General features: G+C 52.3%; 2 protein-coding genes across 6 annotated transcripts in view; one reads left to right on the top strand and one right to left on the bottom strand.

The window, feature by feature from the left end:
• Positions 1-6,193, top strand: part of FAM168B (family with sequence similarity 168 member B) — a 40,241-nt gene extending 34,048 nt beyond the window's left edge. For both annotated transcript variants that reach the window (XM_025272820.3, XM_025272816.3), the window contains 2 exons: positions 1,071-1,196; positions 1,643-6,193. In XM_025272820.3, the coding sequence (XP_025128605.1) occupies positions 1,071-1,183 (113 nt within the window). In that variant the 3' untranslated portion in view covers positions 1,184-1,196; positions 1,643-6,193. The remainder of the gene's footprint in view (positions 1-1,070; positions 1,197-1,642) is intronic.
• A 520-nt stretch (positions 6,194-6,713) lies between these two features.
• The window catches only part of ARHGEF4 (Rho guanine nucleotide exchange factor 4), a 346,937-nt gene continuing 326,063 nt past the window's right edge, over positions 6,714-27,587 (bottom strand). For 2 of the 4 annotated variants that reach the window (XM_006060622.3, XM_044932194.1), the window contains 10 exons: positions 26,834-26,973; positions 15,342-15,521; positions 14,203-14,382; positions 13,949-14,128; positions 12,391-12,623; positions 11,903-12,032; positions 10,148-10,279; positions 9,107-9,350; positions 8,356-8,433; positions 6,714-7,898 (listed from right to left, as the gene is read on the bottom strand). In XM_006060622.3, coding sequence (XP_006060684.2) covers positions 7,747-7,898; positions 8,356-8,433; positions 9,107-9,350; positions 10,148-10,279; positions 11,903-12,032; positions 12,391-12,623; positions 13,949-14,128; positions 14,203-14,382; positions 15,342-15,521; positions 26,834-26,973 — 1,649 coding nt within the window. In that variant the 3' untranslated portion in view covers positions 6,714-7,746. Of the gene's footprint in view, positions 7,899-8,355; positions 8,434-9,106; positions 9,351-10,147; positions 10,280-11,902; positions 12,033-12,390; positions 12,624-13,948; positions 14,129-14,202; positions 14,383-15,341; positions 15,522-19,802; positions 19,819-19,970; positions 20,103-26,833; positions 26,974-27,587 lie in introns of those variants that run through there. The other 2 variants (XM_044932198.1, XM_044932200.1) reach the window with 2 other exon arrangements.

Below are 27,587 nucleotides of genomic sequence, written 5' to 3'. Positions count from 1 at the left end.
GGAATGTAACTTATCTGTGCAGGGGGGCCAGGTACACATAGTGACTGGATTGCCCATGGCTTTGACTTTTAAAGAAATACATTATTTCCTCTTGGTTTTGTAGACTTTACTTCAGCATAAGAGAAATGTCAGAGAGAAAGGTGGTTCAGGATACCGTGTGTTTTTCTGCTCAGTCTCTGATTTTATTTGGTTTTCCCACACTTACCCCAGAGGCAAAGGAGAGTCTGGCACAGATAGAAACTCAGTGTTTGAGGCACATGGAGGGAGGGCTTGGCAGGCCCTGGTGTGGGTGCACTCAGGGCGCAGGGGTCCAGGTGAGGCTGTGAGGTTTGAGGTGGTTCTTGGCTATAAGTGGACACAAATGGCTGCTGAGTTTCCTGTATTTATAGGGAAAATAAGCTTAGCTTAAGGTACTCAGAAGCTTGCACAGTCGGGAACCTCCCTGCTTCCCTCCCTTCTTCCCAGTTAGTTATTACCATCTTAGCCATTTCCAAGTGTAGAGGTCGCTGGTGGTATCACACTGTTGTGTCACATCTCTGGAGCGTTTCGTCTTGCAGAACTGAAGCTCTGTGTAACAAACACCTCCCCCTCCCTCTGTTCCAGACCCTGGCAACCACCACGCTCCTTTCCATACCATCCATTTGCCTACACTAGGGACCTCATGTACGTGGACTCAGGCAGTGTTTGTCTTTTGTGACTGGTTTATTTCACTGAGCATAATGTCCTCAAGGTTCATCCATATTGTAGGATGTGACAAATTTCCTTCCTTTTTAAGACTAAATAACATTTTTGTTTTGTTTTTGTCATCTCACCTGCAGAAGTAATTCAGTACGTTTGTGTGAAGGGGAAGCACACAGGCTTCTACACACATGCCGTCACTGTGAGCCTGCTGTGTTTATACAGCCTTGGCTTGCATATAATCGGGTTCTGAGAGCACTGTGGGTCACGGCCACCCCTCTTCCTCTCTGCCTCTCTCCTTGCCACAAGGGTCGGGCAGGAGCTCTCTTTGTTGGAGGTACTGGGGCAAGGGGAGTGCTGCCCTCCACTGAGATGCTTGCTCTTCCCTCTAGGTACCCTGCTGACTGCCCACTCCCCAACTCCTGTTGCTCCCCACCCTGTCACTGTGCCCACGTATCGGGCCCCAGGAACGCCCACCTACAGCTATGTGCCCCCTCAGTGGTGATCACCCTGCAAACGTAAGTGACCAATGAAGCCCAGGCCTAGCTTTGTGACGAAAGTGTATTTTTTTAAAGTGGAGAATGGGAGATCTATGACAATTTAAACAGTGACAAGGAAAATGATACCTGATGATTTGAAGGCGATGCCACATTTAACTTCTTGTCTTTCCTGGGACCCTACAAAGGAAGGAAGGAAGAGGAAGCTGTTTGAGTTCTTGCTGTGCACCCCTGCACAGTGCTCCTTACCTGGGCTCTGCTCTGGTCTCCTGCCCGCCTCCTGGAGGAAGGAGGATTCCAGTTGTAATTGGAAGTTCTCAGAAACCAGGCACAGTCGCCTCTTTTGCTGTTGCCCGTTCTTGTCTTAGTGGATTTCCTCCTCCTCCAGTTGAAATGGCTCCTTTTCAGAGCAGTGGTGCCAGAGGAGCTGTGTGTGACTGTGTGCCCCGCTTTCTCCCCACCCTCAGGTTTGTGGATGGAGCTGTGCAGTCACATCATGGAGGTTCCACAGCTGGTGCTGCAGGCCTTCTGCCTCCAACCAGGACTTTCTTCGTAATGCTCTCGACACTTAGCTAAACACTACTGCAGCCAGCCTAGCAGGTCCCAGCGCCCTCAGTCTCCAGTGGACTCTTTGGGTTCGTCTTACAGCAGATCCTGTTTGGTGGGCTGCCAGGCAACTTTTTAGCTAACTGTAATGATAAAAGGGAGTATTAATCTATTCTGAATCATATCTAGTTGAATGCATGTTAAAAAAAACACACACACACACACACAAAAAGCTTGCTCAATCTACCTGCAGTGACTGATGCAGAACCATCATATGCAAAATCCAAAGGAATGGAAAAGTATTTTACAACTTGTATCACTAATGCACTGTTGTAATGTATGCAGAGTCTTAAAGTTATAAGTGTTAAAGTGAATTTCTTCATAGAGCATCTGAGATCTCTTCGATGATTCTTCAGCCTTTTGGGGTTGAGGTGGGTTGCCAGTTGGATACGTGGACTTTGACTTTCCAGCCATCTGTTCCTTTCACGCTGACCACAGTGAGAGAGAGTTGCAGGCACGGGGAGAGTGTGGGGAGGCCCAGCACTGCTTGGGGTGCAGCCAGGTTAATGGCTTTCTTTCCATTTAGGCTTGTGGGGTCTGTGTGCTGTGGATGTTCTTAGGGATTACCATGAAAGATTAGAGTAGGGTGCCAGTACAGTGAGGTGATATAACAGCAAAACAGTTTTCTCTAAACGCTGTCTAAATTTTTGTTACAAATCACTTACAGATGGATACAATGTTTTCTATATCTTTATTGGAAAAGTCCTTTGTAAAGCTTAAATTTTTTTCCTGGGATGGAAGAGAAACAGCCACACTTGGAGGAGGTATTGGCCTCTCCTTTATTTAGCTTAGGAAAAGTCATCCCTATTTTTTTTCCCCTGAGAAATGTTTTAGTCTCCTGAAAACGTGTAGGAATTGCTGTTCTCCCTCCCACAAGGAAGGGCAACGATACCAGCTGTGTTACGAAGAAAGCTGTACATTGAAGAACTGTTAAACGGGAACAAAGCTTTGACACTGATGGTTTCTTGCAGAGAGGCAGGGCTGTGGCTGTCCTTAGGCCCCCCGCTTGATGGGGACTTGTCCTGCGGACACTTGGAGGGGCTTGTGGAGATGGGAGTGGGAGGGTGAGGCAGTGGCTGGCCTGTTGTCTGTGTCCCCTTCGACCATCTCTCCTGTGGCTGAGGAGACTTGGCACAAAGCGGTGGACAGCACAGGGCCAGGCAGCATCGAAACAGGGATGCCAGTCAGAGCGTGTTTGCCTGTCATTACAGAAAGGAGTTTGTGTCTAAAATCTGAGTATTGTACATAAGAAGCCAAGAGGATTTTTTTTTTTTTTTTTTTTTTTTGCTTAAATGTCCCCAGCCTGTATCAATGGTTGTATGTGTCTGCCTGTCCTCAGATGGAGTCAGAGGGGCTGGGGGTGGTGAGGGTTTGTGGCCCTTCAGCCTGTTGGGGGTGGGGGTGCCCCACTCCACCCTGTCATCGTTTCGAGTGCTGTGGGCCTTGGCTGGGGAGGGGACCCTAACTCTTCTTACAGCTCTGGCAGCTGATCAGGGCTCTGGCACTGGGATGGCATTCAGCCCTGGTTGGTGAGTGGGACAACTGACCGCTGAGCCTTTGGTAACCGTATTTTCTATAGTAAGTATTCGTCATAGTTTTCTTTTTCACATTTTATTTTATAAAAAGTTTAGGGATATTTTTGCATGGATCATTGTAAACAGAAGATTTATTTCTACTGTCTGTAACATAGTATGTTTACTTATAAGTACTTTAAATTGGAGAGCACTTAACCCACCTGTGTATGTATGTGTTTGTGTGTGTCTGTGTGTGTAGCAGTTATTTACCCCAGGCACACCATGTCCACTTCAACTCATTGTTGGTTATTCTATCTGTTTAGTGGGTGGTTGGTAATGTTCTGATGGTTCCGGGGCAGAACTGATCGGTAGCAGAGAAGTAGGTTTCCCCAGTTTAGTGTAGTAAGTGAGTTTTGTATAACTCTTTAAAAGTCCCAGTCTCTCTCTGTCACACACACACACACACACACACACACACACACACACCCCTGTAAGGGTTACAGTCATTGAGTTTTGTATAACTCTTTAAAAAGTCCCAGTCTTTCTCTGTCACACACACACACACACACACACACACACACACACACACACACACACACACACACACACACACCTGTAAGGGTTACAGTCATTTGAATTCAGGAGGAAGTTATGAGGCTGTTTCTTCAGTATTGTCTGAGACACAACACACAGGGTGAGTGTTTTCACGAGCACTGAATTAAATGGTGTTTTTAAGAGAAAAAAAAGAGTGGGTTGTGTTTTCTCCCCATTTACATCAACTTATAAATACTTAGCCCCCTTTAATTTCTAAAAAATCTTACTTCCCTTTTGTGAGGTTGAGCTGGGAAGCTTCATCAAATACTGCTGCATTATGGAATACCTATGTGTGGAAGTCTTTTTCAACTTTGAAACTATCAGGGCATCAGTTATCAAGTATGAAAGGTAGAGCGTGTCTAGCAGGTGAGAATCTGGACATAATGAATAGTATAACAAAACTATCATATGTTGTAATTTTAGCAGCATTTAGTTCCAGTAAAATTAAGGAATAGAGCTTCTGTAATAAAATGCATAATTTGATATCCTAAGCACAATAGTAGAATATTCAGAGAAATTTTGCATTTTTCGTATGTGACATTCTTAATTTGAGAGTCTTTTAGCTAAATTACAGTTATTTTAGAAATTGAGACAGGCGAGTAAAGGAATTAATTCTGTAACAGATACCATCATGGGTATTTTTTAAAAATTCTGTTCTATAGCCCTCCTCTAAGGTTTAGGAGATATGTTTCTCTTGTTTGGATCTGGGCCAGGTGACTGAACATTTTCCGATGAGTGATGGTCCCATCAGCTTGCTATCTTTGAGGGGTGCAGCCAGCGTCAGGACCAGGGCCACTCATGGTAACAAGCACAGAGGCACTTCAGGATCTTTTATGTCTCTTGTGTTCAGTCTTCTCTGAACATTTTCGTTGGTTTGGTTACTAGGCCTCCCAGTTACATTACGTGACTCTGTTTCTTGAGTGCTATGCAAATGCGGTGTTTATAGGAGCCAGGGGCGGTCCTGAGCCTCAGGCTGGGAACCTGGTCAGTGTGTGCCCCCTCCCAGACCGGGCTCGTAGTGCCTCTCCCTCTGCTGGCGTTGGCACTGCACACACAGGAAGAGGATCTGGGGGCTCGGGGTGTGCCCGTCTCGCAGTGCTGTCCTGTCACAGAGGGGCGAGAGCATAGCTGACACTGGATGCATCCATGTTGGGCCTGCTGTTTAAGAAGGAGACCCAGACTTCTTCACCTGAACTTGGTAGACATATGGAAACAGTATTACTCTGACCAGTTGGGCCGCCTTCTCCCTATCTGGCAGCTAACGGCTGGACGCCCCAGTTCTTGCCAGCCTGGGCATCTCCCAGACAGGATAGGACACCTGTCTGACATCCTCTGGCCATGCAAGGGCAGGCTTGAGGATGTGGGGCTTGAGGTGGGGGACAGCTTCTGGCTCTTCTCTTGGTGCTTTCTAAGGAGGGGGTGTGTCTTTAGAGCGGAGTGGTTGGCATAGGGGAAGGGCGGCCTGCGTGACTCCCTCTCTACATTTCAAATGTTGGCATGTTTTTTTCTCCTGAGCTGTTTAACACTCAGCCTGAGCTTTCTGAAAGGAGCCTGCAGATGACATGCTACAGAGAAGGGTCTGATCTTTTCAGGTAGAAAGTTGCAGAGTTGATGTTTCAGAGGATTTGTCTTTCCCTACCCTATTGACTTGAAGAATAGAAAACCTCTGGTGTAATCTTATTTGAATCCCCAGGACCAACCTCCAGTCACTTGGGACAGAGACGGGAGAGCCTGGCACCTCTGCGCAGGGAACGTGCAGTGAGCACTGGGAGGCTGTGCTTCCAGGACGCGGGTGTTGAGAGATGATGAGTGTCTTACTTGGCCTCCTGAGCCCTGCTGGTCTCCTGTAGGTCCTTGTGCAGACCAGTGGTTAGCAGAAGGCCAGCTCTCCTGTGTTCCTGGGGGATTGCTGTGATGATGGCCACTCAAGAGAGACCTAAGGGAGCCCCTGTTACTGACTAGGAAACGGTTGTTTTTTTTTTTGTTTTGTTTTGTTTTTTTAATGGTTTTTGAAGACTGTTTTTTTAGACCATTCTCTTAGTACTCTTTAAAAACTTAAGTCAACATTGTCTTCCAGTGTTAAAGGCACTCCCCGCCTTTGCATTGAACTAAGGTGTCAGTCGATACAAAGGAATGGAACATCCATCCTGAGCCAATTCCATAATGTGTAAATTCTTACTATTTTAATTTTTTATGCAATCTGATGAGTAGATGAGCTCAGATTTAAAATTCTTAAAAGCACGTTTATTGTAAATTGTTATGTATTAATACTGCAGTTTTCAATAAAGATTGACTTGTGTTGCATATGATTTTCATGCTTTTTCCCTATAGGTTTTGCCTCCAGGTGACTTGGCCTGGATGGGAGGTGGTGTAGCATCTCTCACCTTAGAAAATCCAGGGGGTTCCAGCTCAGCCCCTGTGACCTTGGCAGTGTGTACAAGTGTGAAGGCAGCGGGTTGTGGGGAAGGGGAGGGAAGCCACCCTCTCCTGGGCCTGTGGCCTCAGTCCTCCTGGAAAGAAGACACACCCTTCCCCATTTCACCGAAGGGGAAGCTCAGACCCCAAAAGATTACGGACTGCCTGTCCCCCAAACTCACATTGCTGATAAGTTCAGCTCGACAGAGACTCTAGAAGCAGCTGGGGACAGAGGTGCTGAGACAGCTCCTAGTTTTCCCTGAGCCTCTGAACCCTGAGCTGCTCTCCACCAAAGCCTTGGCGGCCTGGCTTATTCCTTTAGTCTAAAGAAAGGCTTGAGGTGGAAAGGTAACGGGAGGGGAGGAGAAAATGGATAGACACCAACAGAAAACAAGGGCTGGCAGCCAGGTTATTTTTCACAGGTTTCTTTATGAAATTAAATGTGGTTTCTGCTTGGAGAAGGTATAGTGCAAGAGTGACTGTACATGCTGCTGAATTCCCATGGGCCACAGGGGCGGCTCTGTGCTCTGCCCCATGCCAGGCCCTGGCCACCCTCTTCGGTGCCCCTCCTCCATGGGATGTGGGCTTCCTTCCAACCTACGTGCCCACCAGCTTCTGGGTGGGTCAGTCCTGGGTGCTGGGCCACAGAATTCAGTCCTTATGGCTTCTCACACTCACTTAGGGTAAGGCAATCTTTCTGTGTCACTAACAATTCTCTATTGTTGGAATTGAACAACAAAATCCAAACTGGAACCAGGTAATGGAATCATCCCACAGCTGCAGGTGGATTGGTTACAAATCCTGACAGAAGTTTTCAGTTGACTATGGTTCTGTTTTCTTTCTACTATAAACAAACACATCACAAGTAAAGAGAGGGTGTCCAGCAGCCAGGAGTGTCTACAGAGGGACTGGGAGGAAGTAACAGGTGGGCTCCGGATGTTCTTGTGCCCAGAATTCCTGGTTCCTGCCCACCAGGGATGCAGGTTGCCTGGCCCACCAGCTGGGGGCCTGTGAAGAGGGCAGGAGGGCAGAGAGGTACACAGCCTGGCTCTGCAGGTGACTGAAGGCAGAGGCTGTCTCCTGCCCAGAGAAAACAGGAGCAGGAGGGATGATTAGATGTGCAAAGAAGAGGGTCCAAAGCGGCCATCCTCACACGCGCTGGCCTGTTGGGTGGTTCTGAGCTGTGGCTCCCAGGGAGCCATGCACAGGCCTGGAGGGTGTGGGAGGTTCACGTGCCGGGGGCCTGCCTCTCCAGCCAACTTCTTCAGCACCCCAGTACTGGGGAGGAAACTGAGAATGCAGGCACTGAGTGGACCCCACACTCAGCCCTGCTAACTTGCAGTTTGCAGAACAGAGGGCCGGATGCGGTGAGCCTCGGGTAGGAAGAGCTGGAGGCCCACCGGCAAGGCAGGTCCAGATGGTGCCACTGGTGGGGCACGGGCTCACTTGCGGAAGGGTGCCAGCCGGCTGATGCTGTGCCAGAAGGTGGATGGCTTTCGCTTGGGCTCGGCCAGCACCAGGACCTGTTGCTGAGGCAGGCTGGTGGGGAGGGCCGGATGCTTCTGGCGTGCCAGGTAGTAGGGTCGGCCGAGGGCTGGCAGGGGAAGAGTCGGGGTCAGAGATGCCTCAGGAGTTAGGCAGTACAGGGCAGAGCCTGTAGGGGTGGACTGGGCCATCCCCAGGCTGCTTCACACATCCCCCTTTGCTTCCCCTGGGGTTGTCCACATCCAAGGGCCTGCGCTGCCCTCCATGGCCTGCAAGGGGTGTAACCAGGGGGGGACTGGAAGGTGTGGGGTGTGGAGTTGCTCTCATGGTGATGTCTGTAGGAATGGGCTGTCAGCTCCTTGGCTAGGCTGGCTGCCAAGCAGCAGTCCTGCCTGGGAAAGAGCACTGGCACTGACGCTGCTGCTCAGGGGGTCTGAGGGCTGGAAAGTGGGGGCGCCCACCAGGTGCCTGCAGTGCAGGCTTCCTCCTCAGGGGGCCCTCACAACCCACCTGTGAAGGGCAGTGGGCACCTCCGAAGACCCGGGTGCTGGCCATCACCCGCTTACCTTTGGGCTTCCCGATGGCCTGCTGCTTGCTGGCGTTCAGCATGGCCTGCTTCCTCTGCAGCTGGGTAATGGAGAAGCCTGGGAGGGGGCCACAAATGAGACACCCGCTTCCCGGTGAGAATGCAAGCCTTCCCATCTCCCCTGCCCACGGTCCTCTGGTTCTGGCACCAGCACAATTTGTGTGTGCCTGAGGGCCCAGCAGACCGCAGAGTCTCACCCACCTGCCCCACCAGCCAGCTCTGTCCACCCAGGCAGAGGAGATGCTCTGAGGAGCTTCTCTGGGGCCTCCCTGGCCCTCCCCCATGACTCAGCCTGACCCGTTGGTGGCTACTGTCCTTTCTTGGCACTCTAGGGGAGGCTCTTGACCAAATCAAGGACTGACCTGGTCACTGCCTACTGTGATGGCCGGGGGACCACGGACAGGAGGGAAATGCAGTGGGGGGATGCCGTGCTCATGTGGGATGGGGGTGGCTTCTGGAGGCCAGTGTCCATCTCCCTCTCCAACTGAGCAGAGGCCCCGCCCTCTAGAGTGTGTGCATGTGAGCGAGTCGGGGGAGCAACCCTCAGGCATGCAGACCCACAGCGAGGGTCGAAACCAAGACATGCCCCAGAGCCTCACCAAACCCCGAGATTTTCCTGATGTGAGACCTGCCTCTCACAGTTGCAAGGTCATGTAGACTTCCTTGCACCCAGGATGCAAAAAGCGCCGGGCGGGCCCTCACGTGGAGCAAGGCCAAGTGGGGTCTCGCACCTGTCTCCTGGTCCAGCCGCACCTGCTCCCGCTCCCTGGCAAAGGCCTTGAGCCAGCGCTGCTTCTGCTCGGGCTTCTTGGCACACAGCAGGTGGCTCTCGCCTGAGGGGCCACAACGCAGCCGGAAGGCGTTTCTGACGCTCACGTGGAGCTCTCTGTCCTTCCCATCCTCCAAGTCCACCACCTGCAGGCTGTCCATGTCCACTCGGCCCTTATAGTAGAGCACATCCCGGCGGAGAAGGTCCTGCCAGAGACAGCATGAGCCCCTGGCCCGCCTACTTGCCCAGCGCCTCGGCCTAAACCACTCTCCTGACCACATCTAAGGCCCTGCCTCATTTTCTGCCCTGAGACTGGAAGGGCCGGTGGGCTATCACCCACCTCCTTGTCATCTCTCTCAGGAGATGACAAGCCTGACTCAGCCTACAACTGCATGCTGAAACCATGGCTAGGAGCTGTTTCAGTTAACAGTTACTCAGCGGCGTGGTGGGGGTCTCTGAACACTCATAGTCTCGCGGGGGAGGCAGCCATGGAAACAGATCGCAAGCAGGACCCGTGCTGTGCAGCAGAGAAAAGCAGCAGTCTGCCAGGGCCGGGCAGAGCCCGCACTCAGGAGGGCTGCCCGGCCACATGGGCCCGTTTTCAAGAGGGAGTAGAGGCCAGCAGCAAAGGGAGGCCTGAAGGCGGCTGGAACAGAAGATCCCAGAGTTGGGGAGGGGAAGCTGAGCTTCGCAGGGAGAGAAGAGTTGGCTTGAGGCCCAAACGGATTTATCAGCACGGAGGATGTTCTTACCAACACTGGGCCCTGGTCAGACTGTGAGGGTCACCCTCTGGTCCCTGGGGCAGTAGGCTCCCTCTTAGATGCCTCCCTCCCCCGACTTTGGCCCAAAGCGCCTGACCAGGGAAGGGCCTCCTGTACACACGGCCCCAGGGAGAGGAATCGCATGTGTGCGGCTCGTTTTCTCAGGGCAGCTGCTTCCAGCCCTCAGCCTCACTCCCGCCACAGCTGCTCTTAACAGGCCCATCCAGCAGTGACTCTGGTACCTTCTTACAGTAGATGAGCTGGTGGTCAAAGAGAAAAAACATTCTCTGCTGGCTCTTGGCTTGTGGCTGTGTGACACGGGTCAGCTCCCCCGAGTGGATGAGTTCCGAGCTCCTGACCAGGAGATCTTCCCCCTGCGGAACCCAAGGGAAGCCGTGAGCTGAGTGCCCCCACCCTGGGGCTTAGAGCAAGGCTCTGCTGGGCTCTGTGTCCTGCCTCCTGCTGAGTTGGTGTGGTCATTGTCAGCCTTGTCTGCCGTGGCCCCTACTGGGCCAGGGCCTGGAGCAGACCACAGAAATTGGAGGGAAAAAAAATAGCGGTGGTTTGGCCTGTAAGTGTTGTCTGTGCTAAGTGAGGCCCTACAGCAGCCAGTGGCATATTTGCATTGTAGCTGATCCCTATCGAGATACCATCAAACTAAAAGATACTCTGATTTCGAAGACTTAGTATGAAATAAAGACCGTGGCTATTTCACCAATGACATTTTATATGTTGATTACATGTTGAATTGATACTTTAGATATGTTGATTTAAAACACTGTTAAAGTTTGTTTCACCTGTTTTTTTTGTTTTTGTTTTTCACTTTTAAGATGGCTGTATGTGCACACATGCTCTCAGTCATGTCTGACTCTTTGCGACCCCATAGACTGTAGCCCACCAGGCTCCTCTTTGTCCATGGAATTTTCCAGGCGAGAATACTGGAGTGGGTTGCCACTTCCTCCTCCAGGGGATCTTCCCAACCCAGGGATCGAACCCACATCTCTTGTGTCTCCTGCACTGGCAAGCAGATTCTTTACCAACTACGCCACTTGCACATATAAAATTCCCTGTTGTGATTCACATGGTACTTTGATTGGACAGCGCTCCTCTTAGAGAATAATTAAACTTGGCTGAAAGTTACTTCCAAGGCCAGTCTTTTAAAAGAGGTTAAGGAGGTCGTCTTCCAGCTCATTGTACCTGAAGTCCCATCATCAGACATTATAATTTCAGATGAAGCTGTACCATGTCTGGTTCCTCCAGGAAAATGCAAATCATAGCCAGGTGTTTGTTTGGGATAAGTGAGCTTGTGGGGACCCTTAGCCAGGGCTGGGCCTCAGAACCCATCATCAGGAAAGCAAAACCCAAACACTGAAAACAAAACATAAACCATAGCACTCAGCCCCACTCCCAGGGATTCTAATTGCGTATTTCTAGGGTGGGGCCCATGAATCTGTTTTTTCATTGATGTTTTGGTTGGTGAGTGAGAGTGGAGAGAACAGGCCACGAACCTCATCATTAGTTCAGGCCTCCATGCTGCCCTAAAAGGTGAGACTGGCCTACATGAGGGGATTGTGTGTGCCCAGAAAACAGAACCGAGAGGCTCTGACTGGTGGCAATCTGTTTCTGGTCATGCTGTGGCAAACCTGACCACTTCTGTTGAGAACCCCAGTAGTTAACTCAAACTTGGGGGCCCAGCGTGTCCCTGGAGGCTGGTTGGTTGCACCCTGGGAGGAGCATGTGGCGTATTACACGTGTCCTGAGCCCTTCACCAGGAAGGAGGCCAGCAAGCCTTCTCTGGGAGCAGCGCCTGAGGCTTGGTGCTTGGAGAAGGGCCGGGCTGGCCCAGCAGAAGCCCAGCTCTCCCTCCTGACACTGTTTGCTGGTTCCCAGGAGTGTGGCGCCCTGCTTCAGCTCACTCTTACGATTTCTCAGGGGCAAGCATGGTTTTAATGCCAGGGCCAAGCCCTTTGGTATTTTCTGAGGTATTGGATCCTCACCTCCCAATCCTCTATAGAGCTTTGCCACTGAGCAATCTTGTCGATGTTTTCAAGTCTCCGTTTCCGTTCATTGATGAGCTGGGCCACATTCTTCATGGCATGTAAGGCAGCTTCCACGTCCTTGAAATCCCTGGGGCCAAACAGAGACAGCAGAGGGCTTACTGGATCAAGAGCACAGAAGGGCTGGGAACATCCTGGAGCCCCCTGTGGAGCTGCTTCCCTCGAAGGCTCTGCCCCGGGCCATTTCTCCACTTGTCAAGTGCACACTCCCATCTTCTCCATAAAGGAGGCACAGAGCAGAACTTTATATCCTACTCATGCCCTCTTCCTTCACATCAAGGATAGCTTATGAAGGCAGGGACTGTTAGATATTTTAAGCCTGTGCTGTTGCCCCAATCCCTGCAGCATTGCCCAGCACACTATGAGCCTCAACAAAGGGGCAGACCCAAGGCCTGGAGAGCCACCCCTCTCCCCCAGCACCCTCCTACCTGTGCTGGGGGTGTGTGTACTTGAGCAGCTCTGCCAGTTGCAGAGGGTACTTGCAGATCTTCTGCACGGGCGTCAGCAAGAAGCCATCCAGGGAGATGTCAATCATCTTCTGTAGCAGCCGGCAGGCCTCGAAGAAGTACACATACTTGCTGAGCTTGGCGAGGCGTGAGAGCTCCACGCAGGCATTAGGGTGGTTGTTGCAGTACTCTGAGTAGATCTGGAAGTCTGCTTGCTGCAGGCAGAGCTCAGGGTGAGAAGACAGTCTCCTGCTCCCCCAGGCCATGGGCAGTGTTGGGAAAGGGGTGGGAGAGAGTGCAGGGGATTCAGGCTCTGTCTACCTGCCTCTTTGGGCACAAGCTATGCAGAATCATGCCCAAGGACATGAAAGACCCCAGAAAACTCAGGTACAGAGTGCCTGTTGCTAGTTGGCTCTATCTCCTGGGCTCTCAGCAGATATTCTGACAGTATGCCAGGTACTGGGGTGAAATCAATGATACTAATACGAAAGGTCAAAAAGGAGAGAGAGGGAGATTGAGATGAAATGGGTGCCGGGCCAATGGCTGTGCCTCCTAGGCTGTCTTTCTTCTCAGCCCAGTATTTTGTTTCTTCCTTACAAAGCTCTGGCTTCACATCTGAAGACAGCCACTGTCAACTTCTTTTTTCAACACCACGTGACACAGACATATCCATGTTGCACATGTGTCCTACGGGAGACTCATTGTGTCTGTTTTTGTGTGTATCTTTCATCTACCTGGAGTCAGAAGGAGACCAGGGCTGGCATTTAGCAGCCTAGGACTTCATGAACTCAGGTGGGAAAGGAAGGTGGCAGCAGCTGGCTGCCTGACAGGCCGCTGTGACGGTCACACTGGGTAATGCTGATAGCGTGCCTTGTTAGACCTGCCCTAGTTCCCACTTCCCATCACAACTCTGCCTGTTGATAAATGGACCCAGATCCACAGCCGCTCAGGTGCCCAGATGCACCACCTGCTCCTGAGGTCTCCCTCCTCAGCTGTCCACCTGCCACTGGCAAGAGGTGGCAGGGCCTCCCCACCCCACACTGCTAGTAGCCAGAAAGGAACACAGGTTGTCCTTGATGGGCTGGCCAAGGCATCTTCTGCTCAACCTTGTGTGACTGCCACAGGAGAGGGATAAAAATGAGTCCATCTACCCCGGACCAGTCCAATGAACCTTGGCTAAATGTCAACCAGCGTTTAGAGTGGAAATAAGAATTACTTCAACCCAAATTTCAGTGCACTTACTGTGTGAGGAACCCCAGAATTTGCTAGGAATGTCCTTAGGGTGCCCAGCCCGCCTCTGCCCCAGGCAGTTCCTTTCAAGGCTGAAGCCTAGGCCCTCCTGCTCCAAGGAGCGTTCTCTTCCTTGGGCCTCACCCCACGCTGACCCCCAGAAGTGGTGACACTTGTGAAACAGTAGAAGGGAGAGGAAAGTTGGGGCCAGGGCTGGTGGGGTAGGGCGAGCCCCCGGCAGAGAGGGGCAGAGCAGGGGCTGCTGCCCGGGGAGGGCTTGCGGCCCGGGGCCTGGGGCCAGTGTGCTCACGTGCTCCAGGAAGCAGGCACCCAGCTCGCTCAGGTGCGGCCGCTCCCGGTTGAACTTCTGCTCCAGCGCCTTCACAAAGGCCTTCTGGCACCTGTATATGTCCTCGATGTTCCCGAAGATGGTGCGCAGCTGCTCCTCGCTGAACATGTCTGCCCGCTTGCGGCACTGCCTGAGGTACCCCTGGGGGTGCGGGTGGTCAGGCTCCCCCTGTGGGCCCCCACCCCACCAGCCCGCCCACCTGCCAGCAGCCTCACCTCGCAGATGTCCCGCAGGTGCTTGATGTAGTCTCGCTCCGTGCTGAGGATCTCATTGATGACATTGGTCCGCATCTGGTCCCTGCTGCCCTGCGCCTCGGTGCCCCCGCCATCCCCAGTCCCTTGGTGCCCAGGCCCCAGCGCCTCATCGTCTGCAGGCTCGTCCTGGTTCACCCGCAGCTGCAGGCAACACAGCCAGTCAGAGTCCCCCCAGCATCCCACACGCTGATGGCAGGGAACTGACACTCAGAGGACTCACAGCATCACAGGGGCAGGAAGCTCCCGCATCACCTGAGTAGTGCCCAGAGGGACAGGGGAGGGCAGGTCCGAAGGCGGGTACCCAGTCCCCATTTTCTCCCTTACGTTCGGCTCTGCCAGCACAGAGGCTAGAACGGTGCAGATGCTCACTACAGGGGTTCTGCCAGCACCTGCTCACACTGGGCCTACTGGGGGCTGTGAAGCAAGTGGACAGGTGATGTGGCCTTGCTGGCTCTGAGACTGTAACTAGGAAAGGCTCAGGGGGCAGAGAGGGCTGTTAACCCAGGAAGTCTGGGGCAAGAGAAGCAATGAACCTAAGGGCCTGGGGCCTCCCCTCCCCACTGCCCTCTGCCTGACCTTTCGGACGCTGCACCAGGATTCCTTCCCTGGAGACCAAACGCTGCCTTAGGTCTGGGTTTGCTCCCTGTGATCTCCCGGGTTAAAGACTGAGCTTGTTCTTGCCTCAGTTCCCTAGGTGTAGTGACAGTTCCCAGAGTCCAGGCTGAGGGTCTGCGCAGATGGTCTGCACAGCTTCTGGAAATCGGGGAGGCCCAGCTGCCTGTGGCAGTGGTATTCTAACATGCAGACCCTCTGCCCCCAGAGGGACCCATCATTTCTGACCCATTCTTCTCTGGCCACTGAGGACTCCTGGAGAGAGGGCAGGGGTTAGGTGCAGTTGGTGGTGGCGCAGGAGGAAGGCTGTGTCTCAATTCCCAGGCTGGGCTTCCTGGGAAGCTCACCCAGCCCTGAGCTTGCAGTCCCACCCATGGGTGAGACATCCACATCCAGCACCTAAGACCCCAGAGCAGATGCAGGCTTGTGTTTCAGAGCCCGCTGCTGGCTCTTCTCAGGTCTAGGAAAAGCCAGGGCCAGTGCCATACCCGCACAAAGTTCGCTGGAAACCAGCCCTCGCCGTCAGCGACACGGCCCCACCACCACTCTCTGTTGGTGGCGTCCATCACTTCGATGACATCTCCAGCTTTGAAGCCCAGTTCCTGGTCATCCATGGTGACATGGTCCCAGAGCGCTTCGGCACAGACCACACTGCCATCGCTGATGAGCTGTGGAGAGAGACAGGGAGGGCATGTCAGGGGGTAGAGGTGCTCCTTTACCCTCTGCCCTCTGTCCACCAACTCTGGAAAGAGGGAATCCTGGCTTGTTCACAGAGGAGTGGACTGATGGAGGCTCCCCTGAGCTCCTCAGGGGGACAGGGCTGTGCCTAGGGCATATGCCCAGACATGTACTATGTCTAGACTGGCACTGAGCTTATCACTGGAATCTGGTGAGCCATCAAATCTGAGTGCAAGCATGCTGCTGCCCCTGCACAGGGCACACATTCCTCCAGTCCCCACTGGGCCGGGATGCAACTACTGGCTCCCAGCTCCCGCTGTGTCTCTGCTGCGCTCTGGTGCTGGGCCAGGGCACTGCCAACTGCATCTCTGCTGTACCCCCTGGCCCCCATCAGGGGCTCCTACTGTGGCCTTGGAGGGGACCTCAGAGCTGGAGAGAGGGGCCTCACTCCTTCCTAGTGGCTTCTTGTGGACACGCAGTACCCGTGAAGCCACCTGACAAGCAGCAACGCCTCTTTCCTCGGGTCTGGCAGTGCCCAGCCATTGCAGTAGCTGGATCTGGTCCGCAGTGTTTTTTAAACGCTTGCAGAACCAGTCTCATGGCACCCCTGGCACCAGGTGAGCAGTAACTCTCCTCAGAGTTCTAGATCTCCAGCCCACAGGATTCTCACTCTTACTGATTCCAGCAGTTTCCCTTTATTCCCCAGCTCTAAAGAAGGTCCATCTTAAAACTGCCATCTCTGTAACAGAAACCTCAGGGCTGTTCTTGAGCACATGGTGACTGAGTCAGCTACTTTATACCTGCTGAACAATTCTCAACATTAATTTCTCTCTGTGGAAATGACTGGTGTGGTTCCTCTTTCCCATACGATCAGAAATCACATCAGGAGGGATGCTCCCCTCCCAGGCAGTCCTTGTGCTCAGAGCTCTGTTTCACACTGGGCTTGAGGCAGGAGGTAGACCCCCCACCACCCCCACCCAGAGTGAGCAATTAAGAGTTTATTCCCTGTGGACAGGAACTCCGAAATATCAATAAGCAGGATAAAGAGAGAAGGCTGAGCCCTGCCCATGTAAAGATAAGATACTACACATTTCTCATTCTTGAAGTTAAGGAGACCTTCCTGACTAGAAAGCTCCTTGGAGGTCAAAAGGGGAGTGATGCTAAGTCTACCCATAGGCCTCTGCAGTGGAATCCATCTTGACTGAGATGCACAGGCACATGGGAGAGTCCCGAGATATACCAAATACATATTCAGAACCAGGCAAATCAAAATGACTGGCCAAAGGAAACTTCGAGCAAATGCCCCATAAAAGTGATTCCAGCTCCCATGAGGGTGTGCCTCTGAGTGTGCCCATGAGTCTATCCACACGTACCGTACGCTTCTTCCTACTAGTACACCTTTGACTTATTTCATTACTCTCATTACTCTCTTTGTGGGAAATCTTTTCTGCAAAGCTGAAGGGCCAGGGCCTTGTCACCAACCACTGCTCTAGTGGTCAGGATTTGGGTCTCTAACTGTTGTGACCCAACTCAGTCTCTGGCAGGGAACTGAAGTCCTGCTTCAAGCCGCTGCAGGCCGAGGCCACCTGAGATCAGGCTGAGTCCTGCTTTCATGTCATGGGGGCTCAGTATCTGCTCTGTGAATGACAAGCGGCTCTTTGGGCTTTGGGCAGGAGGAGGAGCGGACTGGGGCTGCCCAGGAGGTGAGGGCCGTGCCCCTCTACTAGGGCCAAGTGTTGGCTCTCATTGTCACAGACCTGGGCCGGCTCTTTGGCCAAGTGGTCAAGGCCTTGGGGCATCACCAGACAGGCCCTCTGTGCTGTTTCCTCTTCTGAGCTGCTGCTCAGCGGGGGCCTTCTCTGGGCATTCCTAGGGTGGTATGCATGGTAATCCTCCCACCAAAACAGGAATTAGCAAGACTGGCTGGTCTCCACCTCAGTTCCACTTGCTGTCTCCACAGTGTCCCAAAGGGACAGGGTAGGAGGTGGGAGGGGGTGCTTAGGTACTGGCGCCCATTCCAGCTGGGCCTTGCCTCCAGGTAGGGCCTGAGAAAGCATGTTCAGAGACTACCATGAGGTGCTTTATGTTTTGGTGGGTGGGGTTTAAGCCTGTTCCAAACCCCAGTGAAACCACTTTTCAGAATAATCTACAGCTTATATGTACACCCACTCTCATGGCAGCAGCTCTTCATGGGCTGCACATTTCTGTGGTCCACCCAGGGACCCTGGGCTCAGAGCACTGGGCGAATCCTGACAGACCTCCTCAAGACACCACTGTACTCATCCAGCTAAGAAGACCTACTATGGATTTGTCCTTTCCTGCTGGGAGAAACCTCCTGGCTGCAGTGAGGCCAGGATGAGACAAGTGGACTTGGTGAGGCCAAACAAGAGGAACTGGCCAGCTGCAGCCTGGGAGCAGGCATCAGCCTGGGCAGTTAGCATAAGCAGGCTGCCATCCAGGTCTTGGTGGGTCTGGCCCCAGACCAGGAGGAAGCAGAGTGGCTCAAAGGTGGTATGGGTGAGCCAGTGTGGACATAGCTTCAGGTGAACATCCCTGTGCAGGGACAGTGACCAAGGGTGAGTGTGCCCATCAGGATGGAGACTATTTGGGAAGATTTGTATGTTTTGAGTGATGAGTTACAGAGACTGGGGAGGATTCACTCCTGGAGCTGCTTAGGTAACCTGAAGTTAGGATCTGGCAGGGAACAAAGCTTCTTGTTTATTAAGCTTTGTAGATTTGATCCTGGAGAAGTGAGTGTTCTGAGACTCCCTGTTCCTGCAAGTCCCCCAGCGCAAATCTGCCAGTGCACTTTCACAGGCTGGCTAATGGGATGCTACACTCTGATCTGAGAACAATCTGCTAGATGGCAGGCGGATGCTGTCCATCCGCAGGTCACACGCTGCACACAGTGGTCCCCACACAGGAAAGGAGTACTGCAGACACACCAGGTTATTCCCCCAGAGGAGCCAGGTTAGGCGTCTCCCTTCGTCTCATATTCCCTCAAATGAGCCCCAAGCAACAGCCCCTCCTGAATGGCCAGTGCTTCCTGCTCTTGCCAGTCTTTGCAGAGAGGTGCGGATCCTCCACAGGTGGTTTTCTGCTCAGCTGGAAGGGCTCCAGCTGTGGGGCAAAGAGGCACAGCTTCCTGGAGAGACCAAGATTCCTGACACCTTTATGGACAACCCCATACTCATCCTGATCAGTCACCTAGAGGCCCATGGTGGTCAGTTTCGAGTCCCAGCACCTCGCTGGGAACAGGGGAGCCATGAGCAACTTCCACAGTTTCCCTGTGCCTTGGTCCCTCCCCATCAGCTCAGAGTTACAGGGAGCTGAATCACCAAGCTCCCCTGTATATCTACAAATGGGAGGTGCTTAGATGAGTTACAGCTATGACATTAACCATTTGTGTGATATCACCAACACAGAATGTAGCTCCAAGGGGTCAGAGATGCAGTCTACCTCCAGGACAGCCCAGCGGCCACCAGAGCCAACACTGGTGTGCTTCTGGACAGGGGCCCTTCCTGGCACTCTGAAGTGCAGCTGCACTGAAGCCAAAATTCAACCTAGGCAGGCCCAGTGGCGAGGGTTCTGGGCTCACCCTTGGCCTGGTAATGGAGAGCACAAGCTGCCTCTGAGGTGTGCGGTTTTTATGTGGGGGCAGGTGGGGGACTGCACCAGTGAAGGGGGAGTCAACTTCAAGACAAGCCAGGGACAGGGGGCAGGATACCTTTTCGTGCTTCTGAGATTTTGACAGGCCTGGGAAAGCCAGGCTGTGCCTCAAAGTGCCCCCTGATAATCACCCATCACCCTCCCCACCCTGCCCCACCTCCTCTCTGTCTCACACATGCGGGTTGTTGGAGGATTCCACTCCGACAGTCTTGGGAACAGGGCTTGGCTCCCACGGCCCCCTGCGCAAGCATCCTGGGCGTAGGTATGTTCAGAATGCCCACCGGCAAGAGGCAGGGTGGTGGGTGGCCGTGCCTTTGGTGGAGGGCATGCTGACTGAGACCACTTAAGACCTAAAATGGTAAAAGCAACTGCAGATAACATGAACAGAGGAAACCACTCATCCTCAGACATCTCAACACATACAGAAAAGCATGTCCAGATCTGCTCACACAGCGGTCACGTGTGCAAGGTTCCCTGACAACCAGATAGCTGCGGCCACAGCTGCATCTGCATCCTCAGTTACACACACAGACGCGCCATTTTACACACACACGCGCGCGACAGGAGTGGCACATGTGTTACCTAGTCCCTGAGTCACCCACCTGGCCGCACCCCAGGGGATACACACACAGACGGGCCCTACCACCCGGGGCTTGCGGCGGAGGCCTCTCCTCGGCGGCCGGCAGTGCGGGGCTTCCCCGGCCGCACCTCGGGCTGTTGGCGACTGCGGGCTGGGGGTGGCAGGAAAGATGCGCACCGGCGCCACTCACCCCGGCGGTCAGCGGAAGGCCAGCAGAAATATCAGCACGACGTTGATGAGCACAAGCAATGCCAGCACGGCGAAGACCACCACGCGTTGGGCGCCGGGGGGCAGATTGCAGCGCAGGAGGGCGCGCAGGACGCTCCCGGGCGGCGCGGGGCGGCGCCGGGACTGCGGGGCCCTAGCCATGGCGCCCGGCCTCTTGGCCCCGCGCGCCCCGAGATCCCGCCGCGATAGGGCGGCTGTGGGGCTGCCGGGGCGCCCGGAGTGGGGCGGAGCCGCCGCACTCTCCAGGCCCCGGCTTGTCTCTAGCCGCGCGCGCCGAGTTCCCCCCCGGTCCCAGCCCAACTACCGGGCCACAGACGTGGGCGGGGCAGGGGGTGGGGCCGGGCGATCCGGCGTGCTCCCAGCTCCGCCCGGAGCGCCTCCTCGCTGGTGGTCTCAGTGGTCCGGGTTCCTTAGGGGCCGGACGCACAGAAGACCAGGGTTGCGCTCGGGGCGCCGGAGGCCAAGGGTTCTGAGTCCTAACACCAAGGACTCTCCTTGACCCTGACTTCACAGACTAGTGAGTGCGGCTCTGAAAAGTCAATTTGCTGTCAGAAGCTCGCCCAGGAATTTGAATTCTGGATAGACAGCGTTCCATGCAGAGGTGCCCCAGGAAGGCCCTGACTCAGCTTACCGACCTTGCCTATCAGCTCAGCATTTTGTTCCTATGAGAAAGGATCTGGCTTCTTCAGCCGCCGACCCTCCTCCCCAGTTTCATTGAGGTATAACTGATAAAGATTGTGCATATTTAAGGCGCACGACTGGATATTAGACATACACTATAATATTACCCCCACAACCAAATTAACTACCATTTCCATCACCTCAAAGAGGTACCATTTTGTCTGTGTGGTGAGAACACTTAAGAGCTAATTACTTAGCAAATTTTAAGTACAATATTGTTAATTATACTCATCATGCTGTACATTAGATCCCCAGAACTTATTCATCTTGTATAATTAAAACTTTGTACTCATTGACCAACGTTTTCCCATTTCTTCCCCCGCCCCTCAGCCCTTAGCAACCATTCTACTCTGATTGTATGAGTTTGACTTTTAGATTACAGATATAAGTGAAATTATGCAGTATTTGTCTTTCTGTGTCACTTAGCATAGGGGTCATTCACATTGTTGCAAAGGGCAGGATTTCCTTCTTTTTTAAGGTTGAATAATATATATACCACATTTTCCTTCATCCATTCATCTGGATATTAAGTATAATACCTAATACTTAGGTATTAGATTTCCATGTCTTGACTATTGTGAATAATGCTGCAATGAACATGGGAGTGTAAATATCTCTTGAGAGATCCTGATTTCATTTCCTTTGGATATACATCCAGAAATGGGATTGTTGGATCATATAATAGTTCTGTTTTAAATTTTTTGAGGAATCTCCATACTGTTTTCCAAAGTAGCTGTACCAGTTTACATTCCCATCATTAGTGTGTAAGGGTTTTCTATTCTCCACCCTCACTAATACTATCTTTTGTCTTTAATAACAGCCATTCTAATTGTGAGGTGATGCTTCATTATGGTTTTGATTTGCCTTTCCAATGTTGAGTGACATTGAGTATTTTCTTTCAAGAAATGTCTATTCAGGTCCCTTTGCCCATTTTTAAATTGGGTTATTTGTTTTTGTTTGTTTTGTTATTAAGTTGTGAGTCCCTTAAGAGATTTTGCCTATTAACCCTTTATCAGCTACATGGTTTACAAATATATTCTCCTACTCCATAGGCTGCCTTTTCAGTCTGTTGAGGGTTTCCTTTTATTGTGCAAAAGCTTTCTAGTTTGATGCAATCCAATCACACCTATTTTTGCTTTTGCTGCCTGTGTTTTTCAAATGTGTCATACCCAAAAATCATCGCCCAGACCAATGCCAAGATTTCCCTTTGTTTTCTTCTAGGAGGTTAATGGTCTCAGGTCTTACATTTAAGTCTTTAATCCATTTTGAGTTGACTTTTGAGGGAACAATTTTATTCAGCAGCTTAAAAAAAAAAAGCCCTATGTCCAGTACCTAGGGATTTCTATTGCCTCCCAGTCAGAGCCTGCAGTCTTAACCTTGTAGGGCTCAGAGCTCACATGCAAGCCTCTTGTTCCTTCCACGTGAGGAGCTCTGTCACAGTCACTGTGCCCCTCCAATGGGTCAGAAGGCTGCAGCTGAGGGGGCCAAGGAAACTGAAGAGCATCTCAGATGTGGGCAGAGGTTTCCAGGCTCCATGCTCAGCTCTGTGGCTCCTGGAGTAGGAGGAACCCATGGTGGGATTATGTGCAGAGGCGGGGTGTTCCCTTGTGGGTGACTGTATGTTCAGGTTCCGTGTGTGTGCCAGCTCTATATGCATGTGAGAGATGAGGTTACCTGAAGACATTACCATCCTGCTGAATAGTGCAGGTGAAATACCTGTAGGTGTGGCAGAGAAGGGTCGGGATATGTCCAGATGGCCTGTCTGCTCCCTGCAGATCTGAAGGTTTAGCCTGGCTCTACCTATCTGTCTAGTAGGGGAAAACAGTCTTCTGCTCCTGCCCAGTTCTTCAAAAAACTGGTTCAAGATTTTCTCTCTCAACCTCTTAAAAGGATTGTAGGGGCTCCCTGCGCCCCAAATCCGCCTCTGGTGGGGTATGGCTCAGACCTCTGACCTGGGTCATTTTACCCCTAGTGCCATCAGACACCCAGGAAAGAGGGCACAGATGGCTGTGTGTCTTCAGGCCACTGGTCAGGGCAGTGCTGACTGCTGTGGGTCTACAAGACCTATACCTGGCATCAGGGGGCGTGCTTTAGGACTTCAGTCATGGCCCAGTTCTGGGATGAGGTTTCTCTCCTCTCTACAGCTGAGCAGCCCAACAGAGTTTCAGTGGGAGAGGAACCTCTGAACTTGGGCCAGGACAGAGAGCTGAGAGGTGGCCTCTGTCCAACCTTGGGCACCCAGGCTTCAGATTCTGGTGTCTGGGTACATGGAAGGAAAGACAATAGCAATAGGCTTTCAGTATTTCATGACCAAAAGCAAAGCCAAAAAAAGCTTGAAGGCAAAGGCCTAGGCCCCCGAGGGGTTCAGGCTCGAAGGATCCAAGCCAGGGAGAGGAAGGTAGGTGGAGGAGGCAGCAGGGCCTGGCCCACCAGGGTGGTGGCGTGGATTGGTGTGCAGGTCTGTAAGCAGGCAGGACTGCTGTGGAGATGGGGGCAAGGCTTTGGGAGTTGAAGGAAGAGGAAGGCTGCCCTGGGCTGCTAGCCATGGACACTGACCAGCACTGGGCTCCTCCCTGGGGCTGGGGAGTGGGTGCAAGAACCATGTAAGGTCTGGGGACAGATATCCAGAGTCCCAGGCACTGGGAAAGACAGAAACTCCTGGAGAGAGGGGGGCAGACCCCCTCCTTGGAGGGGTGGTCACAAGTCGGCCTTGCGTCCTGTGGTGTTCTCTAAATGTTCCACCAATAAGTGCTAGGAGCAACAGGAAGGCCACACTACCTTCTACCCTTGGTGACTCTGTGGCCCTGTGGGCCAGGCCAGTCCTGCTTCCTACCTGCTGTGCTGCTTGTGTGTGTGAGTCAGTCACTCAGTTATGCCTGACTCTTTTCAACCTCAGGGACGGAGCCCATCAGGCTCCTCTGTCCATGGGATTTTCCAGGCAAGAATACTGGAGTGGGTTGCGAGTTCCTTCTCCAGGAGATCTTCCCAATCCAGGGATCAAACCTGGGTCTCCCACATTGCAGGCAGATTCTTTACTGTCTGAGTCATCTCAGGGAAGCTGTGCTGGCTTACTTATTGGCAAAACTCCTTAAAAACGTTTTAAGCCCCAGGTTGGAGTACAAGCTTTATGTCTGTCTGCCCTCTAGTCTGGGTGTCATCTTCTCTTGGCAGGATGATCCACGAGCTGCCCCCAGTCTACCTTGCCCTCCTGGAGCAGGGCCATCAGAGCAGCTTGATACACAAGTGCTTAGAGGGGAGCCAGACACACGAAGGCCCTTAGCTCCATGCAGGCAGTGGGCAGAGCTGGAGGCAAGCCCGACTCCCCACGCGTGCCGTCCTGCAGTGCAGCTTGGCCTGGCCCAGAAGGGAGACACTGTTGTCTGCAAGGAAGTGAGTGGCCACCAGGAGATCCCAGGCCTCCTGGCTGGGAGCTGTGCCTACCATCCTCTGGTTCTATCTCACAACTTGGTGTGGGGGTTAAAATGAAAACGGAACCATGTCTTCCAAAGACATTGCCTACTTTCAGCCTTCAACTCTTGAGAAAAAAAAAAAAAAATCCCTGGGGTAAGAATGTCCTCAAGCCTGACCTCAGGGATGTCGCTGGCTCAGCAGGGCATGGCAGAAGCCATAGAGGCAGGGAGAGAATTGGAAGGAGGGTAGAAATTGGGCAGACAAGCAGGCCCAGGCCTGGGCCTGGTCACAGGCATCTGGAGGGGACAATGATGAGAGGGGACACTTCTGGGCCCTGACACTAACTCATCCTGCAGGAACTGGACCATCACGAGCTGTGAGGCACAAGTTAGGTGCAGGAAATACAGGGAAAAGACACCGCTGTGCCCCCTTCTCTTTCCATTAGGGCACATGCAGTAAAAGCCAGGGACCCTATACAGACGGGCACTGTCTGCCCCCACCCCTGCCGTCAGCTCCCTGAAAGCAGGACTAGATCCTGTGCACAGCTCTGTCCCAAGGCTGGGACACTGCCTGACATACACACAGTAAATGAGTGTCTCATGCATACCACACACAGGCGTACACTCCACATCCAGACCCTCACATGGTCACACACACGCGCTCCTAACACACTCAGAACACAAAAGGGCTTCAATGTGCCCCTGTGATGTGCCTGCTCTTCAGCCCAGGTGGTTTCCATTTCCTCCTGCTTAGGAGACTGAGGAGTGATCGCTCCTTCTTAGGTTACCAGGAATAAGAAAGTGTCCCAATTTAGAGCATGACACTCATATGTTCTTAGAAAATACAAGTGATGTTATTTAGTATGGACTTTTCTCTGACACCTGTGGCTTCTGTTATTTCCAAGCCTGAAACCCACACTGAGCCCCAGCAAGCCTTCTTGCCACACATGTGAGAGCCATGAGCATGAGAGGGGCCGGGGACACAGAGGAGGACCCGCTGCCCTCACAAGTCTGGGTGAACCAGCCTGTCACTGGAGACTCAACTCTTACGTCTCTTTGGAGTTCCCGATAAGGTGAATCTCGTGAATGCTGCCAACAAATCATAACAAATACTGCCTTTCCTGAGTATCCAGTACACCTGGGCACAGTGATTCTGACATGCCACTGGGCACAGGTGCAACATCTACCCCACATCGGGGAAACAGGCTGAGACGGAATAACCTGCAGCAGCTCCTCCACTAGCCAGTGTCAGGAAGGGGGTCAGACCCATGCCCTGCTCTGCGCTGTGCTGCCTGCTTCAGGACATTGTACATTGGGGTCTGGAAGTGCCGGTGGGTCTCATGGGGAGAGCAGCCCAGTCTCTGCCCCGAGTCAGCTCACTGCGTCACCGGAGGGGCTCTGCAGCCGGCCCTGGCCCTCCTCTGCGGTGCGCTTTGCCTTCCCCCTCCATCCCGGGGGCTCTCACAGGGTCCGGGGAAGGCCAGAACCTTGGAAGCACTGAGGGTTCTAAACATAAATACAACATCACCACCCTGTCCACTCAGTAACCTCAAACACCAGGCAGGACCTTTGACCCAAACAGGAAACAAATTCTCTAAGCAGTCAAAATAGGTCCTATACAATTCATAGTCCTAATTGCCTTCATTTCCATCAAAATGTGGCCCCTCCTGCCCCACATCAGAGATTATTTGTTCTTCTAGAGCACTCCTGGCTCTTAGCTTTCCTCATCCAAAGCATCTGAGAGTGGACAATTTGTCAAGGGTCGAAAAGGCACATCCCCAACTAGCAGCACAACGTGACCGGCCAGATTCCACCATCAGGTAGAAGGCTATAAAAAGCAGACACGAAAGCTGTAACAAGGCTGCACTGATGGCCAATCAGATAACCCCACACCTTTTCCGAGTCCTGGAAAGCTTTACGTTACTGTTTCTTCCTCATTATCATCCTCATCATTGGAGACCAAGAACCTACCGCATGCCACGTTACTCACGTTTGTTATTTCAGTCTGTCCTCCTGCAACCACATGGTCATCCTATTTTACAGTTCAGTAAACCAGTGCTCACAGGGCTACCTGCTCAGATCTGTGTGTCTAGCCACTGCAGTTCTGATCCAGGGGTGGGAGGCTCTCCCCCGCCTTACACGGCCTCCCACCAGGGTTGGGCCCCAAGACTGGGAAGGGCAGCTGAGTCATCAAAGAAAAGCAAGATATTTTCTGTGAATTATGCTTAAAGACGACATCATTTTGGAGCCCCTTCTACTCAAAACAGCTTATTAGAAGCACTTAAAGAAAGGCTTCAAATATTGGAAAAATCAACTTATTTGGATGCTTAATCCTTATGAATAATGGATTTTGAAGAAATCATTACTTCATGGCTATTTTAAATCATTTAAGGGGCTAACCCCTGTCCTCCTTCCTCCCAAGCAGATCTTCCATTGAGGATGATATTACAGGGGTTATATCATAGGTGCTGGGGACAACACCTACTATTCTGGATTCCCTGAAGGCCCCATGAAGGCAGAGAGGAGGGACCTTGGATTTGACAATCTCTGCTTGTGGACACCACATTCCAAAGTGAGAGCCACAGGCTGAAACCGTGCCAAGTGCACACCGTGCCACTGTCATCTGCTTGGAACGCAGTCTGTGGCTGTCCGGGCCTGCATGAATGTGCTGAAGTTGCTCCCCTGGCCGGGCCATGCGTCCCAGCCCTGTCCACCCACGCAGCCCCGACTGTACCTCGTTGATGGCCAGCTGCTCGCCGCCCCCTCCAGTGTGGCTGTAGTGGTGGCTGGAGCTGTGCACATCCTCATACAGGTCCTCCTCACTGCCCGCCTCATCTCCACGGAGGGCCGTGTCCAGAGCTCCATCGGGGAGGGCTGGAAGGAGAGAGAGAAGCTGCCAAAGAGGACTGAGGGAGGGGACACATGGAAAAGGAGACAGGTCTTTCAGGGATAAACAGTCCTTCTTTGAGAGGAGAGAGGGGATCAGGGAACCAGATTCTCAAACCATTCTTGCTGCAAAAACATAATCTGGTTGAAAGAGTGCTCTGGTTGACTTCACACCATCACTATACATCACCTACCATTCAGTCCCCACCAGTTCCATAAACAAGGACACACAATTATGTCCAGTGGCAAGACACCCAAGACCCCTCCAGTTGAATTAGATTCAAAATCACTTACCAATGTATCAGATATAGATGGTATACCTTACCATACTTTACACATGGTATAAAGCCCTTAAAAATGCTAATGACTGATTATTAAATATATGTATCTCCAAAGAAATATAAAGTATATAGATGCAAATATTGTTTGAAAGTTAATAAAATAAACACATTTTTATCATCCTGATATTTATCATCCTGTTTAAGAAAATACAGACTCTTAGAATTCAAACTCCTGCATATCCCACTTCAATCCCACTCCCTACTCTCTCCTTTAGAGTTATCTAGTATTTCAAGCTTTTTATAAATTATACCCAGGCTGTC

Source organism: Bubalus bubalis, chromosome 2, assembly GCF_019923935.1.
Source record: "Bubalus bubalis isolate 160015118507 breed Murrah chromosome 2, NDDB_SH_1, whole genome shotgun sequence".
Taxonomy (NCBI): domain Eukaryota; kingdom Metazoa; phylum Chordata; class Mammalia; order Artiodactyla; family Bovidae; genus Bubalus; species Bubalus bubalis.
Note: the sequence above shows the minus strand (reverse complement) of the source record. Positions and strands in the feature narration are given on the sequence as shown.